Genomic DNA, 19704 nt, shown 5'->3' on the forward strand with positions numbered 1-19704 from the left:
GTAGTAGCAGTAGTAGTAGCAGTAGTAGCAGTAGTAGCAGCAGCAGTAGTAGCAGCAGTAGTAGTAGTAGTAGTAGTAGTAGTAGTTAGTAGTAGTAGTAGTAGTAGTAGTAGTAGTAGTAGTAGTAGTAGTAGTAGTAGTATTAGTAGTAGTAGTAGCAGTAGCAGTAGTAGCAGCAGCAGTAGTAGCAGCAGTAGTAGCAGTAGTAGTAGTAGTAGCAGTAGTAGCAGCAGCAGTAGCAGCAGCAGCAGTAGTAGTAGTCGCAGTAGTAGTAGTCGCAGCAGTAGCAGCAGCAGTAGTAGCAGCAGTAGTAGTAGTAGTCGTAGTTGCAGTAGTAGTAGTAGGTAGTTAGTTAGTTAGGAAAGCGTTAAGTCTCTAGACTACAGGGTTATGGCCTCAGTATCCGCTCAGTTAGGCCAGTGGTTCCCAAACCTTTCACCCAGGCGTCCCTTTCATCATGTGGTAACATCATGTGCCTCCCTCTGTTGAATGAAGTGCTGCTATTTGTTACATACAAATATAATAATAACACAAATTATTCAAATGTAGTTAATAAATGAGCCTTTTGCTCATCAAGAAACAGTAACTACTAACACGACGACCTGGTTTCCCTTCCTGGCGCCACCGCCTGGTTTCCCTTCCTGGAGCCACCGCCTGGTTTCCCTTCCTGGAGCCACCGCCTGGTTTCCCTTCCAGGAGCCACCGCCTGGTTTCCCTTCCTGGAGCCACCGCCTGGTTTCCCTTCCTGGCCACCGCCTGGTTTCCCTTCCTGGAGCCACCGCCTGGTTTCCCTTCCTGGAGCCACCGCCTGGTTTCCCTTCCTGGAGCCACCGCCTGGTTTCCCTTCCTGGAGCCACCGCCTGGTTTCCCTTCCTGGAGACACCGCCTGGTTTCCTTTCCTGGAGACACCGCCTGGTTTCCCTTCCTGGAGCCACCCCCTGGTTTCCCTTCCTGGAGCCACCGCCTGGTTTCCCTTCCTGGAGCCACCGCCTGGTTTCCCTTCCTGGAGCCACCGCCTGGTTTCCCTTCCTGGAGCCACCGCCTGGTTTCCCTTCCTGGCGCCACCGCCTGGTTTCCCTTCCTGGAGCCACCGCCTGGTTTCCCTTCCTGGAGACAGCCCCTGGTTTCCTTCCTGGAGCACCGCCTGGTTTCCCTTCTGGAGCCACCGCCTGGTTTCCCTTCCTGGAGCCACCGCCTGGTTTCCCTTCCTGGAGCCACCGCCTGGTTTTCCCTTCCTGGCGCCACCGCCTGGTTTCACTTCCTGGCGCCACCGCCTGGTTTTCCCTTCTGGCAGCCAAGCCACCGCCTGGTTTCCCTTCCTGGAGCCACCGCCTGGTTTCCCTTCCTGGATACACCCCCTGGTTTCCCTTCCTGGAGCCACCGCCTGGTTTCCCTTCCTGGAGCCACCGCCTGGTTTCCCTTCCTGGCGCCACCGCCTGGTTTCCCTTCCTGGAGCCACCGCCTGGTTTCCCTTCCTGGAGCCACCGCCTGGTTTCCCTTCCTGGATACACCCCCTGGTTTCCCTTCCTGGATACACCCCCTGGTTTCCCTTCCTGGCGCCACCGCCTGGTTTCCCTTCCTGGCGCCACCGCCTGGTTTCCCTTCCTGGCGCCACCGCCTGGTTTCCCTTCCTGGCGCCACCGCCTGGTTTCCCTTCCTGGAGCCACCGCCTGGTTTCCCTTCCTGGCGCCACCGCCTGGTTTCCCTTCCTGGCGCCACCACCGCCTGGTTTCCCTTCCTGGCGCACCGCCTGGTTCCCTTCCTGGCGCCACCCGCTGGTTTCCCTTCCTGGCGCCACCGCCTGGTTTCCCTTCCTGCGCCACCCGCCTGGTTTCCCTTCCTGGCCGCCACGCCTGGTTTCCCTTCTGGCGCCACCGCCTGGTTTCCCTTCCTGGAGACACCCCCTGGTTTCCTTCCTGGCGCCACCCCCTGGGTTTCCTTCCTGGCGCCACCCCTGGTTTCCCTTCCTGACGCCACCGCCTGGTTTCCCTTCCTGACGCCACCGCCTGGTTTCCCTTCCTGGCGCCACCTCCTGGTTTCCCTTCCTGGCGCCACCGCCTGGTTTCCCTTCCTGGCGCCACCGCCTGGTTTCCCTTCCTGGAGACACCCCTGGTTTCCCTTCCTGGCGCCACCCCCTGGTTTCCCTTCCTGGCGCCCACCGCCTGGTTTCCCCTTCCTGGAGACACCCCCTGGTTTCCTTCCTGGCGCCACCCCCTGGTTTCCTTCCTGGCGCCACACTCCTGGTTCCCTTCCTGACGCCACCGCCTGGTTTTCCCTTCCTGACGCCCACCGCCTGGTTTCCCTTCCTGCCGCCACCTCCTGGTTTCCCTTCCTGGCGCCAACCAGCCTGGTTTCCCTTCCTGGCGCCACCCTCTCCCTGGGTTTCCCTTCCTAGACGCCACCCGCCTGGGTTCCCCTTCCTGACGCCACCGCCTGGTTTCCCTTCCATATTGAAATCGAAAAGAGAAACACGGAAGGAGATATTAACCAGCCTACTGCTGTGACATGGCACATGCTTCCCTATCAATGAAGACTAGGGTGGACATTACTGTTATTAGATTATTGAAGACTAGGGTGGACCATTACTGTTATAGATTATTGAAGACTAGGGTGGACCATTACTGTTATAGATTATTGAAGACTAGGGTGGACATTACTGGTGTAGATTATTGAAGACTAGGGTGGACCCATTACTGTTATAGATTATTGAAGACTGTTCTGTTGTAGATTATTGAAGACTAGGGTGGACCCATTACTGTTGTAGATTATGGAAGACTGTTTCTGTTGTAGATTATTGAAGACTAGGGGTGGACCATTACTGTTGTAGATTATTGAAGACTAGTAGGGTGGAACCATTACTGTTGTAGATTATTGAAGACTAGGGTGGACCCATTACTGTTGTAGATTATTGAAGACTAGGGTGGACCATTACTGTTGTAGATTATTGAAGACTGTTTCTGTTGTAGATTATTGAAGACTAGGGTGGACCCATTACTGTTGTAGATTATTGAAGACTGTTTCTGTTGTAGATTATTGAAGACTAGGGTGGACCCATTACTGTTGTAGATTATTGAAGACTAGGGTGGACCCATTACTGTTGTAGATTATTGAAGACTAGTAGGGTGGACCCATTACTGTTGTAGATTATTGAAGACTGTTTCTGTTGTAGATTATTGAAAACTAGGGTGGACCCATTACTGTTGTAGATTATTGAAGACTGTTTCTGTTGTAGATTATTGAAGACTAGGGTGGACCCATTACTGTTATAGATTATTGAAGACTGTTTCTGTTGTAGATTATTGAAGACTAGGGTGGACCCATTACTGTTGTAGATTATTGAAGACTAGGGTGGACCCATCACTGTTGTAGATTATTGAAGACTAGGGTGGACCATTACTGTTGTAGATTATTGAAGACTAGGGTGGACCCATCACTGTTGTAGATTATTGAAGACTAGGGTGGACCATTACTGTTGTAGATTATTGAAGACTGTTTCTGTTGTAGATTATTGAAGACCTGTTTTTTTTTTTTTTTATTGTGAGAATCCAGCCTATAATATTGTTGTAGGTGATGTAATAATTAAATTGCGTCTCCGTGCCGACCGCTCCACGCGCCCCACAGTTTGGGAACCACTGGGTTGGGAACAATATAGGGGCTCAAACACACACACACACACACACACAGATTTCCCATGTGATCTGCTTGTACTCTAATAATCAAACTTAATGGGCTTTCTGGTTGTTGACAAGGATTTAACTGGCTGTACACACACCATAGTATGTGAGTGGACTGCTCTCACTCACACACACACACTGTTATGTTCTCCTATCCTCGGGGGGAACTAAAATACATTTCCATAAATCCTATTTTCCCTAACCTTAACCCGTAACCCGATTTACATTGACTACACCCCACCTGTTTTTACACTGCTGCTACTCACTGTTTATTATCTATGTATAATCACTTTACAAAATGACCTCCATTAACCTGTACTCCCTCACACTGACTCGGTACCGGTACCCCCTTGTATATAGCCTCGTTATTGTTATGTAAATGTCTTGTGTTACCTATTGACTAACCCCTTACCCAAACCCTAATTGTAACCGTAACCCCTATGCTTAAGAATAGCCTTTGTCCTCATGGGGACGTGGGACATTTCCACACGAGGTAGAATTTTCCTTGTTTTACTATATCCTTGTGGGGACTTTTTCAGGGATTTTTAGGTCCCACACAAGGATAGAAGAACCAACCCACACACATCCATGTATGAGATGTTGTGTGCTGACTGTGAGGTAGAGGGGGACAGAGAATTGCAGACAGGCAGTTGAAGGGACACGTGTGTGTGTGTGTGTGTGTGGTGTGTGTGTGTGTGTGTGTGTGTGTGTGTGTGTGTGTTTGTCCTCCAAACATGACAGACTTACCTACCATGGATTTGGCTGGTGTTACACACACACACACACACACACACACACACACTCCGACGTGATAGAATTTCACAGTAGCCTGTCCACTAAGACAGAACTGCCAGTAACCAGACTTTCATTTGGCAAAGACTGTCTTTGTTATAAATACCCTCAATGAAATCTTGATTTGAAGCAGAACGTCTGGTCTGCTAATGAATTAATCAGTCCTCCGTCTGGGCCTAATATCGCTCTGTCTGTTTTCTCTACCAGACCATCCGGTTAGGGGGCCCTAATTGTAACCCTAACCACTCTGTTTCTCTCTCTGTCTCTCTCTCTCTGTCTCTCTGTCTCTCTGTCTCTCTCTCTCTGTCTCTCTCTGTCTCCGTCTCTCTCTGTCTCTCTCTGTCTCTGTCTCTCTCTTCTCTCTCTCTCTATCTCTCTCTCTCTCTCTGTCTCTCTTTGTCTATTTTCTCTACCAGACCATCCGGTTAGGGCGCGTGTGTGTGTGCGCGTTTGTTTTGCTATCCTTGTGGGGACCAAACAATTGATTTCCATTCAAAATCCTATTTTCCTTAACCCTAATGCCTAACCCTGTAGGAGAATCTTACAGAACTTTGCATGCAGGGTTTCAATGGGGTGTTTGTCCCATTTGATGAAATCTTGTTTTGCAAGTGGACCCCACACCTCGCTGCCATAGAGTGCAATTGGTAAATTTGGCTTTTCTCTCTCTCTCTCTCTCTCTCTCTCTCTCTCTCTCTCTCTCTCTCTCTCTCTCTCTCTCTCTCTCTCTCTCTCTCTGCCTCTCTGCCTCTCTGCCCTCTCTGCCTCTCTGCCTCTCTCTCTGTTTCTCTGCCTCTCTGCCTCTCTCTCTGTCTCTACCTCTCTCTCTGTCTCTCTCTGCCTCTCTCTCTCTACACCAGACTATCCGGTTCAAATCCTACCTGCTCAGTATGGGTATAGCCAACCCCGTTACCAGAGAGACGCACGGCTCGGGTACCCACTACCACCTCCAGCTGGCCAAGCAGCTGGGAGACATTCTGCTGGCACCACTAGAGGTATTGTGATCTAAAGTACAGTGTGTATGTGTGTGTTTCAGTGGTTTGTAGCATCCTGCTGTAGTCTGTTGGCTCTCATCGTGTGTCCGAGAACGACAGGAAGTACGTCACCCTGGAAGTCACATTTCTCTCTTCTCTCTGGAGTTTGTTCAAACACATGAGATCCTAGCTAATCCAATGATATATCAGTGTTCTAGATCGAGCAGGTTTCAGTATTACAAACGCAACATGCATTAAAGGGATAGTTTGGGATTTTGGCAATGAGGCCCTTTTATCTACTTCCTCAGAGTCAGATAGACTCGTGAATACCATTTTTTTTTCAATTTCTGGTATGAAGGAAGTTGGAGGTAGTTTTTCATTGTGCTAAATTTACATGCATTAAAGGGATAGTTTGGGACGCTAACTAGCATTGTGCTAAATCTACATGCATTAAAGGGATAGTTTGGGATGCTAACTAGCATTGTGCTAACTTTACATGCATTAAAGGGATACTTTGGGATGCTAACTAGCATTGTGCTAACTTTACATGCATTAAAGGGATAGTTTGGGATGCTAACTAGCATTGTGCTAACTTTACATGCATTAAAGGGATAGTTTGGGATGCTAACTAGCATTGTGCTAACTTTACAGTGTCTTCAGAAGGTATTCGCACTCCTTATTATCTACACACTATCTCATTTACATATATTCACACTCCTGAGTCAATACAGGTTAGAATCATCTTTGGCAGCCATTACAGCTGTGAGTCTCTTTCTGGGTCAGAGCTCTAAGAGCTGTGAGTCTTTCTGGGTCAGTCTCTAAGAGCTGGGAGTCTTTCTGGGTCAGTCTCTAAGAGCTGGGAGTCTTTCTGGGTCAGTCTCTAAGAGCTATGAGTCTTTCTGGGTCAGTCTCTAAAAGCTGGGAGTCTTTCTGGGTCAGTCTCTAAGAGCTGGGAGTCTTTCTGGGTCAGTCTCTAAGAGCTGGGAGTCTTTCTGGGTCAGTCTCTAAGAGCTATGAGTCTTTCTGGGTCAGGCTCTAAGAGCTGTGAGACTCTTTCTGGGTCAGTCTCTAAGAGCTGTGAGTCTCTTTCTGGGTCAGTCTCTAAGAGCTGTGAGTCTCTTTCTGGGTCAGGCTCTAAGAGCTGTGAGTCTCTTTCTGGGTCAGGCTCTAAGAGCTGGGAGTCTTTCTGGGTCAGGCTCTAAGAGCTGGGAGTCTCTTTCTGGGTCAGTCTCTAAAAGCTGGGAGTCTTTCTGGGTCAGTCTCTAAGAGCTGGGAGTCTTTCTGGGTCAGGCTCTAAGAGCTGGGAGTCTTTCTGGGTCAGGCTCTAAGAGCTGGGAGTCTTTCTGGGTCAGGCTCTAAGAGCTGGGAGTCTTTCTGGGTCAGGCTCTAAGAGCTGGGAGTCTTTCTGGGTCAGGCTCTAAGAGCTGTGAGTCTCTTTCTGGGTCAGGCTCTAAGAGCTGGGAGTCTTTCTGGGTCAGTCTCTAGTATTTGTCTGTTCTTTTTTTTTTTCTAAATTCTTCAAGCTCTGTCAAGTTGGTTGTTGATCATTGCTAGACAGCCATTATCTTGCCGTACATTTTCAAGCAGATTTAAGTCAAACTGTAACTCGTCCACTCAGGAACATTCAGTGTTTTCTTGGTAATCAACTCATATAGACTTGGCCTTGTGTTGTAGGTTAACTATGTATCTCTGTCTCTGTGTATGTAGGAGCGCGGTGGGATGATGGCTCTAACTGAAGTGTACTGTCTGGTAAACCGAGCTAGGGGAATGGAGGTGAGCTGAGGACGCACATATACACACACACACACACACACACACACACACACACACACACACACACTGACAAGGCATCTTTAGCTTTGCTGTGCGTTCGAGGTTTCTTTTTACAGTCTATGGCGCGAAGAAAACTGTTCAGACACGGTGACCTGAGCTGATTGGCCAGTGGTAGGACTGTAGGTGCACTTGATTTGCTCTCTGGGCCAGCTGGGTAGGCAGAGTTCTACCTTCAGACACATTCAAAATGGTTCAAAATAAGGAACACTTTACCTTCCTGGTGCTAGGTTAACTGAATCAAGTGCTCCTACCGCCAACAACGCTAAACAAAATTTTAAAAAAAGGAACACAATGGTTTATCGTTGTTTTTTTTCTTTCCAGAAATGTTTTGGTGATTGACTAGGAACGCCTTTGGCAGATCGACCAGTCAGTCGATGACCACTGAGTTAGAGCCTCTGTGTGTTATTATTAAGAGATAAATCAAACTAATTGATGGAAGAATTAAAATGACAGAACTAAAAGTTAAGAGAAGGACAGGCTACAACACCAACAGCCAACAGGTAGACTGTTCCTTAATAACATCGATGGAGTTGTTATTGTCCCCTTCCCCCCCTATGAGGAAATCTGGGATCTGTATCCATCTGGTCCCCCCCCCCATGAGGAAATCTGGGATCTGTATCCATCTGGTCCCCCCCCATGAGGAAATCTGGGATCTGTATCCATCTGGTCCCCCCCATGAGGAAATCTGGGATCTGTATCCATCTGGTCCGTTCCATGAGGAAATCTGGGAGGATTATATCAAAGATGAGACAAATGTTCACCTGCCCCTTTAAGGGCAGGAGGTTACTGTGGTAACGAGTCATGTTTGTGAGATTGAGTCCGACTTCTACAAGCGTTAGCTTCTCTTCGCTAGCAACTCAAATATAGAAAAACAACCTAGCTTGAACAAAACAATGTATTTAGCCCAACAACAAAAAAACACGACACAAAGTCTCACTTCAGTAGACTTTGCCTTCAAGTAAATTTAAGACAACTTTTATACGTGTGTGCGCAGCGCTTCTAAAAATAATTATTTTACTCAGTACTTCCAAGTGCGAAGTGGGTTATATAGGATTCATAGTTCTTTGATTCATATACCAGCTATGAAACAAAATGGCAGAAATACTTTGAAAACAGCTACTGCAGCATTTATTTTACTATAAATGTGATCATACTTGACTTTTTATTCACAAATGCGAATTAAATGCTCACACTGTAGAGCCCTGCCCACCTGCCAACGTGGCTGCTGAAATAGACACCAATGCCAAAATCTGCCTGCATTTGGCAGGTGTTCATTTAAGGCCTTGTGCTGGGGGACAATAAAAAGGCCACTCTAAAATGTGCAGTTTTGTCACACAACACAATGCCACAGATGTCTCACGTTTTGAGGGAGTGTGCAATTGGCACGCTGACTGCAGGAATGTCCACCAGAGCGAATTGACTTCCACATCCGGATTCTTCACCTGTTGGGGGTCGTCTGAGACCACCTGGACATCTGATGAAACTGTGGGTTTTGCACAACCGAAGAATTTCTACACAAAACTGTCAGAAACCGTCTCAGGGAAGCTCATCTGCATGCTCGTCGACATCACAGAGATGCCGTGACGAGATCCTGAGGCCCCACTGTCGTGCCATTCATCCGCCGACATCACCTCATGTTTCAGCATGATAATGCACGGCCCCATGTCTCAAGGATATGTACACAATTCCTGGAAGCTGAAAATGTCCCAGTTCTTCCATGGCCTGCATACTCACCAGACATGTTACCCATTGAGCATGTTTGGGATGCTCTGGATCGACATGTACGACAGCGTGTTCCAGTTCCCACCAATATCCAGCAACTTCACACAGTCATTGAAGAGGAGTGGGACAAAATTCCACAGGCCACAATCAACAGCCTGATCAACTCTATGAGAAGGAGATGTGTCACGCTGCTTGAGGCAAATGGTGGTCACACCAGATACTGACTGGTTCTCTGATCCACTCCCCTACTTTTTATAAGGTACCTTTGACGGATGTGCATTTGTATTCCCAGTCATGTGAAATCCATAGATTAGGACCTAATGAATTTAGTTAAATCCTAATATGAACTGTAGCTCAGTAAAATCTTTGAAATTGTTGCATTTTTATATTTTTGTTCAGTGTTACATTTTTATAAACAACACCTCCCTATCTTTATTGTTCTCTCCCCTCTTTTCTTACTTCTCCCCTCTTTTCCCCCATCTTTCTCGTCCTCTCTCCTCCCTTGTCTTCTCTCGTCCTCTCTCCTTCTCTCTCGTCCACTCTTCTCTCTCGTCCCCTCTCCTCTCTCTCTCGTCCTCTACTCCTCTCTCCTCTCGTCCTCTCGACTCCTCTCGTCCTCTCCCCCCTCTTCTCTCCCGTCCTCTCTCCCCCCTCTTCTCTCTCGTCCTCTCTCCCCCCTCTTCTCTCTCGTCCTCTCTCCCCCCTCTTCTCTCTCGTCCTCTCTCCCCCCTCTTCTCTCTCGTCCTCTCTCCCCCCTCTTCTCTCTCGTCCTCTCTCCCCCCTCTTCTCTCTCGTCCTCTCTCCCCCCTCTTCTCTCTCGTCCTCTCTCCTCTCTCGTCCTCTCTCTCCCCTCTTCTCTCCCGTCCTCTCTCCCCCCTCTTCTCTCTCGTCCTCTCCTCCTAGCTGCTGTCTCCAGAGGATTTGGTGAATGCCTGTAAGCTGTTTGAGTCGCTGAAGCTACCACTGAGGTCAGTGTGTGTGTGTGTGTGTGTCATAGAGGAATCGGCCGAGCTCTTCCTGTTTGACTTCCTGTTGTTGGAGGCTGTTTCCTGTGGCCGTGTCACTTCCTGCCCCTTCCCAGAGATTCAAAAGAAAACAGAGAACTCAAACCCAGGCCACTTTCCAATTGTTACCTTTATTCCCTATATAGTGTACTACTTTAGACCAGAGCCCTATGGCACCCTATTCCCTATATAGTGCACTACTTTAGACCAGAGCCCATAGGGTTGTTTTCAAAAGTAGTGCACTATATAGGGAATAGGGTTCCCTATATAGCTACTTTACCAACTCCCTGTTAAACTTCATTCTTTTCATTTTAACTCTGTTTCCATCACCTCCTTCCCTCTTTCTCCCCCTTTTTTATCTTCTCCTCTCCCTCCATCCCCCCTCTCCCTTCTTCCCCTCTCTCTCCCTCCGTCCTCCCTCTCCCTTCTTCCTTCTCTTTCTCTCTCTCTCTCCCTCCTTCCCCTTTTCTCTCTCTCTCTCTCTCTCTCCCTCCTTCCCCTTTTCTCTCTCTCTCTCTCTCTCTCCCTCCGTCCTCCCTCTCCCTTCTTCTCTCTCTCTCCATACCCCCTCTCTCCCTCCATCCCCTCTCCCTCCATCTTCCTTCTCTTTCTCTCTCTCCCTCCTTCCCCTTTTCTCTCTCCCTCCATCCCCTCTCTCGCTCTCCCTCCCTCCCTCCGTCCCCATCTCCCTCCTTCCCCTCTCTCTCTCTCTCACCCTCCATCCCCCATCTCCCTTCTCTCTCCAGGTTGCGTATCTTTGACAGTGGTGTGATGGTGGTTCAGCTGCAGTCCCACAGTGAGGAGGAGATGATCTCCTCGGCCCTGGACAACGTAAGAATCACGATCACTTTTATTCACCAAGAACATTTACCCAGAATGAGACAGTGAGTTGGTGCTGCTAGTGATCGACAAATTAGAGGAATTGGGGGGGGGGGGGGGGCTTTCCAACCCGGACCCGATATGCATCAATACATTTAAAACAAATATTAAGACCTGTTCCCGAACAAACCAGAGGACACCCGTTCCATATAGACCTGGGGTTGGATCCAGACCCATTTACGATCCGGGTGAGGGAAGCAGCAGAAAAATAATATATATTTTTTTAAGCTACTTTATGAAGCGGAGCTGATAAAAGCGTGAGAGGAGGGAGAGAGAGGTGCCGATCTAGTAGGCCGGGGGGGGGCCATACTGTGAGGGAGTGACACAGGGAACAGGGAGGGAGAGACAGCAACCGACCAAGCCAACTCGCACTATAGCAGACTAATAGCTGCCTAGGTTATTCATCATCCAATATGATTACGTAGTACCTGTCTTGACTGCATCAAACCGGGAGAAGCTAGTTAAGCTAGCTAACTGGGGTAATTGAGCCTGCAGTGACCGGGAGAAGCTAGTTAAGCTAGCTAACTGAGGTAATTGAGCCTGCAGTGACCGGGAGAAGCTAGTTAAGCTAGCTAACTGGGGTAATTGAGCCTGCAGTGACCGGGAGAAGCTAGTTAAGCTAGCTAACTGGGGTAATTGAGCCTGCAGTGACCGGGAGAAGCTAGTTAAGCTAGCTAACTGAGGTAATTGAGGATGCAGTGCATGCCTTTCTCATCCTACAGTTACAAATAACTCCATTCAGAATATTAAGTAGAAGCCTACCTGTTGAGTCTTGGTCGCTGTTAGCTTTCCTTCTCCTTTATCTTTTAATGCCGTCATTTTAATTCCATCTTCCACTGATTAGATATCTCGTAATTTACCACACGGAGGCTCTGTGACTGTAGCCTTTGGTGACTTCTTTATTTTATTTCACCTTTATTTAACCAGGTAGGCTAGTTGAGAACAAGTCCTTTATTTAACCAGGTAGGCTAGTTGAGAACAAGTCCTTTATTTAACCAGGTAGGCTAGTTGAGAACAAGTCCTTTATTTAACCAGGTAGGCTATTTGAGAACAAGTCCTTTATTTAACCAGGTAGGCTATTTGAGAACAAGTCCTTTATTTAACCAGGTAGGCTAGTTGAAAACAAGTTCTCATTTACAACTGCGACCTGGCCAAGATAAAGCAAAGCAGTTCGACACATATAACAACACAGAGTTACACATGGAATAAACAAACATACAGTCAATAATACAGTAGAACAAAAGAAAACAAAAAGTCTATAAACAGTGAGTGCAAATGAGGTAAGTTAAGGCAAGAAATAGGCCATGGTGGTGAAGTAATTACAATATAGCAATATAGCAATTCAACACTGGAATGGTAGATGTGCAGAAGATGAATGTGCAAGTAGAGATACTGGGATGCAAAGGAGCAAGATAAATAAATAAATACAGTATGGGGAAGAGGTAGTTGGTTGGGCTAAATTATAGATGGGCTATGTACAGGTGCAGTGATCTGTGAGCTGCTCTGACAGCTGGTGCTTAAAGTTAGTGAGGGAGATATGAGTCTCCAGCTTCAGTGATTTTTTTTGTAGTTCGTTCCAGTCATTGGCAGCAGAGAACTGGAAGGAGAGGCGGCCAAAGGAGGAATTGGCTTTGGGGGTGACCAGTGAGATATACGATATATTCTAAAATTACACCTGTGACAATAATAAAAAATAAAAAAATACAATTATTCTATTATTATGAACACAACAAATACAAAAACAGAAATATACAAACTAAAGTATATAAACCTCACAGACAAGGGGTATTACATATCCAGATACATTTTCAATTTGTCAAAAAGTTTTATGGTGCGTTTTTGCTTTTTATTTTTTATTTTTTTTACACTTACTAATAGAATTTAAATATTATTTAAGACATTATCTTAAATAATGTGAAGAGGGGTTTGTTCTCCGTCCACTTCATTTCATGGATAAAGAATCTTCCATGAAAGATAAACAAATGAACAATGAAAGTTAAAATCAGGTTCCATATAATTTGGACCAAAATAAAACATAATATCAGAGTCTCTCAGATTAACATTAATAGTCGTTTCTTATTAAAATAAAATCTTCTAACTCCAAAATCTTCTGACATAAGAACAGTCCCCAAAAATAAATGGTCAAGAGTCTCTGGGGTCACAACCACAAAATACACATTTGTTATCAATAGCTATTTAGAATCTGTGTATAATGAAAGGTCTTTACAATGTAGATTCTATGAATGAGTTTGTATGATACTTTCTTTCACCTTATTAGATGTACAACATTTGCCAGACAACAACGAGACTTTGTTCCAGTTCACTTGTCCTAAGGGCTGTATTCCGGTACATTTTAGCAGAGGGAATAGTTTTCTTGTTACATGTACAGTTTAAAAATGTCAATTCCTTCCAGTTGTATTGAGGCTACAAAATCGCACTTGGAGTATTGTTATATTCTCCTAAAAGAAGAATAGCACCTTTAGGGATAGCTCTAACAACAATGTAATACTCCTCAGGAGTGAATGTAACATTGTGTGTTCTCATAAATTCTGGATAATCATATAGTTGTCCCTCATTATTCAATAATTGTTTAACCCGGATAATGTTGTGGTCAAACCAGTTCTGGAAAAACAAAGACTTGTTTTTGTATTTTATGTCTTTATTATTACAGAGGTGTTATTACACATAGGTGTTATTACATAACACCTATGTGGGGGAAAATTGTGTTTTGTACATTAGAAGTACTTGTTTATGAAAGTTTGCAAGCTTAATAGGGATTTTACCCAAATCAAAGTTGCATTTTAGTAAGAATTCTAGACCACCAATCTGTTGGAATATTAAATTAGGGATTATATTCCAAATGCAAATCCTAATTTCTTAAATAGTTTTTGTATCCATTTAATCTTAAAGATTATATTAGAGGTTTTAAAATCCAGAGCATTCAACCCTCCTTCACTTTGGGTGATATGTATTACCGCTTTTCTTAAATAATGAGGTTTATTCCTCCATATGAAGTTAAATAATTTTAGTATCAACCATTTTAGTTACTTGACAGAGGAACATCCAAGACAAGGGAGGTAATAAACTAATCTGGACAGACCTTCAGATTTTGACAAAAGTACACGTCCAGATAAAGAAAGATCTCTTTCCAATTTTCTCTACAATAGGAGAGAAATTTAAGTTGGCCCTTTTCCTTTCTGATCTTTGCTAACTTTGATATATTTAATACACATCTTATGTGATCACATCGTTTACAGGGATATTACATACTGAGTTTAAGTTGTATATTTTCAACGCAAATAATTCAAATTTCCTAATAAACCTGATTCATGTGAGAAGGCATTAATACACTCATAAGCCTTCCTGGCTTCATTAGGATCTTTCAAAAAATGGTGGTGTCGTCAGACAATTGAACATTTTATCTTGTATCTGAATACCCCTAAAACTATCCTTATTGATATGAAGTGCCATAACACCCCTAAAACTATCCTTATTGATATGAAGTGCCATAACACCCCTAAAACTATCCTTATTGGTATGAAGTGTCATAACACCCCTAAAACTGTCCTTATTGGTATGAAGTGTCATAACACCCCTAAAACTATCCTTATTGGTATGAAGTGCCATAACACCCCTAAAACTATCCTTATTGGTATGAAGTGCCATAACACCCCTAAAACTATCCTTATTGGTATGAAGTGCCATAACACCCCTAAAACTATCCTTATTGGTATGAAGTGTCATAACACCCCTAAAACTATCCTTATTGGTATCAAGTGTCATAACACCCCTAAAACTATCCTTATTGGTATCAAGTGCCATAACACCCCTAAAACTATCCTTATTGATATGAAGTGCCATAACACCCCTAAAACTATCCTTATTAATATGAAGTGTCATAACACCCCTAAAACTATCCTTATTGATATGAAGTGCCATAACACCCCTAAAACTATCCTTATTGATATGAAGTGCCATAACACCCCTAAAACTATCCTTATTGGTATGAAGTGTCATAACACCCCTAAAACTATCCTTATTGGTATCAAGTGTCATAACACCCCTAAAACTATCCTTATTGGTATGAAGTGCCATAACTTGTGTGACCAATAAGAAAGGAGAAATTGGACATCCTTGTTTAATTCCACGTCTAATGTCGAGACTCTGAAGTGCCATGGGATAATTTAACAGAGATGTTACTATTAATGTAAAGTGTCTTAATTACACTTTGAAAATATTGGACCAAAACCCCCCCCCCCAAAAAAATCAAAAAAATAACATAATGTTCAACTGTATCAAAAGCCTTGTAAAAGTCTACAAATAAAATAAAGCCATCTTCCATAATGTGCTCATTGTAGTCCATCAAGTCCAATACTAGTCGAATATTATTACATATTACTGTATGTCTGCCCTTCATAAAACCAGACTGGGTATCATCAATGATTTGGTCAAGACCTTTTTTTAAGTCTTTCTATAAAGATACAAGTAGCTTCCCATCATTGATGTGATTTGTTCTCCAATTTTCTAACATCATAGAATCTTTGTTTTGGTTTGGGGATTACAGAAACAAGGCAGGACCCCCTAAATCAATTACCTCCTTAAAAACATTAAATATAAATTAAACAATTATCCTCCTGAAAATATTTATAGAATTCACTGATGAGGCCATCATTCCCTGGAGATTTGTTCTCTTTTAACTTGCTGATACATTTTTTAAATTTATTTTCATTAATTAATATAAATTAATTTCATCACAATACTTTTTTGGAAGGCTTCATCTATGAATTCTGCGTTCATCTTCGACTATCACATCAGTCATATCAGATATCATATCATATATCATATCTATCATATGGGATACGACCCAGACCCGTGACATTTGTTTTCATTCTGCATCCGGACCCACTCGGGTGGATCCATGAATACCTCTAAGAAAAATGTACAGAAGGAATTACAGACAGGAATTTCCACAAGATTAACATAACTCCTGACTTACTGTAACCATGTCTCTATAGTAACTGCTGACTTACTGTAACCATGTCTCTATAGTAACTGCTGACTTACTGTAACCATGTCTCTATAGTAACTACTGACTTACTGTAACCATGGCTCTATAGTAACTACTGACTTACTGTAACCATGGCTCTATAGTAACTACTGACTTACTGTAACCATGTCTCTATAGTAACTACTGACTTACTGTAACCATGTCTCTATAGTAACTACTGACTTACTGTAACCATGTCTCTATAGTAACTACTGACTTACTGTAACCAGCCAAACACAATGTGAATTTGTATACTCTCTCCCCCTACTCATCTCTCTCCCCCTACTCATCTCTCCCTCCCTCCCGTAGGTAACTGATAAAGGCTCTCTGACAGCTGAGGAGTTTGCCAAGCTGCTCGGTCTCTCTGTTCTTCTGTCTAAAGAAAGGTAGGTACCACTACTCACTCTCTAGTCCCTGACAGGATATAGAACTACAACTCCCATCGTCACCCACTGGATTGAACTACAGCTGTCTGATTGTTGTTGATAATACACTACATGACCAGAAGTATGTGGACACTTGTTCGTCAAACATCTCATTCCAAAATCATAGGCGGCAGGTAGCCTAGTGGTTAGAGTGGAGGGGCGGCAGGTAGCCTAGTGGTTAGAGTGGAGGGGCGGCAGGTAGCCTAGTGGTTAGACTGGAGGGGCGGCAGGTAGCCTAGTGGTTAGAGTGGAGGGGCGGCAGGTAGCCTAGTGGTTAGAGCGTTGGACTAGTAACCGAAAGGTTGCTAGATCGAATTCCTGTGCTGACAAGGTAAAAATCTGTCGTTCTGCCCCTGAACAAGGCAGTTAACCCACTGTTCCCCGGTAGGCCGTCATTGTAAATAAGAATTTGTTCTTAACTGACTTGCCTAGTTAAATAAAAAAAATAAAAATGTAAATATATATATGGAGTTGGTTTCCCCTTTGCTGATATAACAGCCTCCTCTCTTCTGGGAAGGCTTTCCACTAGATGTTGGAACATTGCTGCTATAACAGCCTCCACTCTTCTGGGAAGGCTTTCCACTAGATGTTGGAACATTGCTGAGGGGACTTGCTTCCATTCAGCCACAAGAGCATTAGTGAGGTCGGGCACTGATGTTGGGTGACGAGGCCTGGCTCGCAGTTGGCGTTCCAATTCATCCCAAAGGTATTCGATGGGGTTGAGGTTAGGGCACTGTGCAGGCCAGTCAAGTTCTTCCACACCGATCTCAACAAACCATTTCTGTGTGGACCTCTCTTTGTGCATGGGGGCATTGTCATGCTGAAACAGGAAAGGGCATTCCCCAAAGTTGGAAGCACAGAATCGTCTAGAATGTCATTGTATGCTGTAGCGTTAATAAGATTTCCCTTCACTGGAACTAAGGGGCCCGAACCATGAAAAACAACCCCAGACCATTATTCCTCCTCCACCAAACTTTACAGTGGCGCTATGCATTCGGGCAGGTTGCGTTCTCCTGGCATCCGCCAAACCCAGATTTGTCCGTCGGACTGCTAGATGGTGAAGCGTGATTCGTCACTCCAGAGAACGTGTTTCCACTGCTCCAGAGTCCAATGTTGTTGAGCTTTACACCACTCCAGCCGACGCTTGGCATTGCTCATTGTGATATTAGGCTTGTATGCGGCTGCTCGGCCATGGAAACCCAATTCATGAAGCTCCCGACGAACAGTTATTGTGCTGATGTTGATTCCAGAGGCAGTTTGGAACTCAGTAGTGAGTGTTGCAACCGAGGGTCGACGATTTTTACGTGCTTCAGCACTCGGCGGTCCCGTTCTGTGAGCTTGTGTGGCCTACCACTTTGTGGCTGAGCGGTTTTTTCTCCTAGACATTTCCACTTCACAATAACAGCACTTACAGTGGACCGGGGAAGCTCTAGCAGAAATTTGACTAACTGACTTGTTGGAAAGGTGGCATCCTATACAGGGCCACGTTGAAAGTCACTGAGCTCTTTAGTAAGGCCCATTCTACTGCCAATGTTTGTCTATGGAGATTGCATGGCGGTGTGCTCGATTTTTATACACCTGTCAGCAACGGGTATGGCTGAAAGACGAATCCACTAATTTGAAGGGGTGTCCACATACTTTTGTAAATATAGTGTATTAGAAATTATTATTACAGTTTATTATTCAGTAGTTTGTTCTGTAGATAACGTTACATCTTTCTGTCTCAATCTTTCTATCTATCACTCCTCTCTCTGTCTATCCCTCCTTTCTCTGTCTATCTATCCCTCTCTCTCTCTCTCTCTGTCTCTCTCTCTCTCTCTGTCTCTCTGTCTCTCTGTCTCTCTGTCTCTCTGTCTCTCTGTCTGTCTCTCTGTCTCTCTGTCTCTCTCTCTGTTTCTGTCTCTGTCTCTCAGGTTGTTACTAGCAGAGAAGATGGGTCACCTGTGTAGAGACGACTCTGTGGAAGGACTACGGTTCTACCCGAACCTTTTCAACAGTCAGGCTTGATGTAAACGTGTCCCAAATAGCACCCTAGTCCCAATTATAGTGCACTGCTTTTGACCCGGGGTCCATAGGATTTTTAGTGCACTATATCTGTTCTACCAAAACTCTTCTCCACTCATGTCTGATCTGAGGACAGCTCAGTGTTGTGGGTTGAAATGTGTTCGATCAACGACTGGCAAACCAAAACCCAACTTCTCAGTTGTACTGGGTATACGACAAAGCAGGATCAATGAGTTAGCCAGCTAACTTGTCAAAATATTCTGAAATTATATTCTCTACATGCTTTTTTTTTTTTTTTAGAAAGATACATTTTAAAATGTTCATGGTCTAGTAATAGGATTCAGATAATCTCTGAGTTTAGCTTTTCTTAATGGTATCAGAAAATCAATAGATATTTCTTGTTTATCAAAGTTAGTTTGTTGATCCTCCCATTGTAGTAGAGCCCTCTGTATCCATGGCATCCTGTGTTGTGTTGATACAGTAGGAAAGAGAAGGGTAACCCAGACCTCACCTTGCTATCACAAAGGGTGTTTCCCCATCTGACTGTTCCCTGGACTCTCTAGAGACGTTTGGGCCTTTTTTTAGAGAGCTCGAGGCAAGTCAAATATATCAGAATATATCTGGTCTCTGAGTCCCAGACAATAATAATCTAGTATAGATGTGAATGGTTAAGGGTAAAAGTATATATATTTTTTGTATTGGATAATAAGGTTAACGTTGTCTGTCTCAATGCTTTCAGTTTGATATCATGTCTGTATCATCATCATCAACATTGTACTGTATTGTATTGTTACCTAGATCCAACACCTAAGGAACGAAGTTGTAAAATACCAAACTTTTCCTCTTAATTAATGTAAAGTGTGTTTTACAGGGCGGCTGTTGAAACCTTTTACAGGTGGAAAGTCTCAGTAAGTCTGAAACCTCCCTTTTTGAAGAGAATGTTAAATAACTCTCACGTTGTACCCATCACCTCATGCCATGTGTTCCTTTACGTTATAAAGACTGTATGTCACATAATGGTTAACTTGTTCCTTAATTCAAAGTGAATTAGTTATTCAACTGTAACTGTACTTATATCAGCTAGTCTGTCTGTCTGCCTGTCTGGCTAGCCTGTCTGTCTGTCTGTCTCTGTCTGGCTGGCTAGCTAGCTAGCCTTCCTGTCTGGCTAGCCTGTCTGTCTGTCTGTCGCTGTCTGTCTAGCTAGCCTGTCTGTCTGTCTGTCTCTCTCTGTCTAGTCTGTCTAGCTAGCCTGTCTGTCTGTCTGGCTAGCTAGCCTTCCTGTCTTTCTGTCTAGCTAGTCAGTCTGGCTAGTCTGTCTGGCTAGTCTGTCTATCTGTCTAGCTAGCTAGTCAG

At 44.5% G+C, this 19704-nt stretch overlaps 1 protein-coding gene across 1 annotated transcript in view; it reads left to right on the forward strand.

Moving 5' to 3' along the window:
- vps36 (vacuolar protein sorting 36 homolog) overlaps nucleotides 1-19375 on the forward strand; it is a gene marked incomplete in the record, with an annotated part of 30860 nt that extends 11485 nt beyond the window's left edge. Inside the window, 6 exon segments of the mRNA XM_029770397.1 lie at nucleotides 5324-5458; nucleotides 7145-7210; nucleotides 9896-9960; nucleotides 10743-10827; nucleotides 16232-16308; nucleotides 18261-19375. Of these exon segments, the coding sequence (XP_029626257.1) occupies nucleotides 5324-5458; nucleotides 7145-7210; nucleotides 9896-9960; nucleotides 10743-10827; nucleotides 16232-16308; nucleotides 18261-18354 (522 nt within the window).
- Between the last annotated feature and the right edge of the window lie 329 nt (nucleotides 19376-19704).

This window comes from Salmo trutta, chromosome 12 (assembly GCF_901001165.1).
Source record: "Salmo trutta chromosome 12, fSalTru1.1, whole genome shotgun sequence".
NCBI classification, from domain to species: Eukaryota; Metazoa; Chordata; class Actinopteri; order Salmoniformes; family Salmonidae; genus Salmo; species Salmo trutta.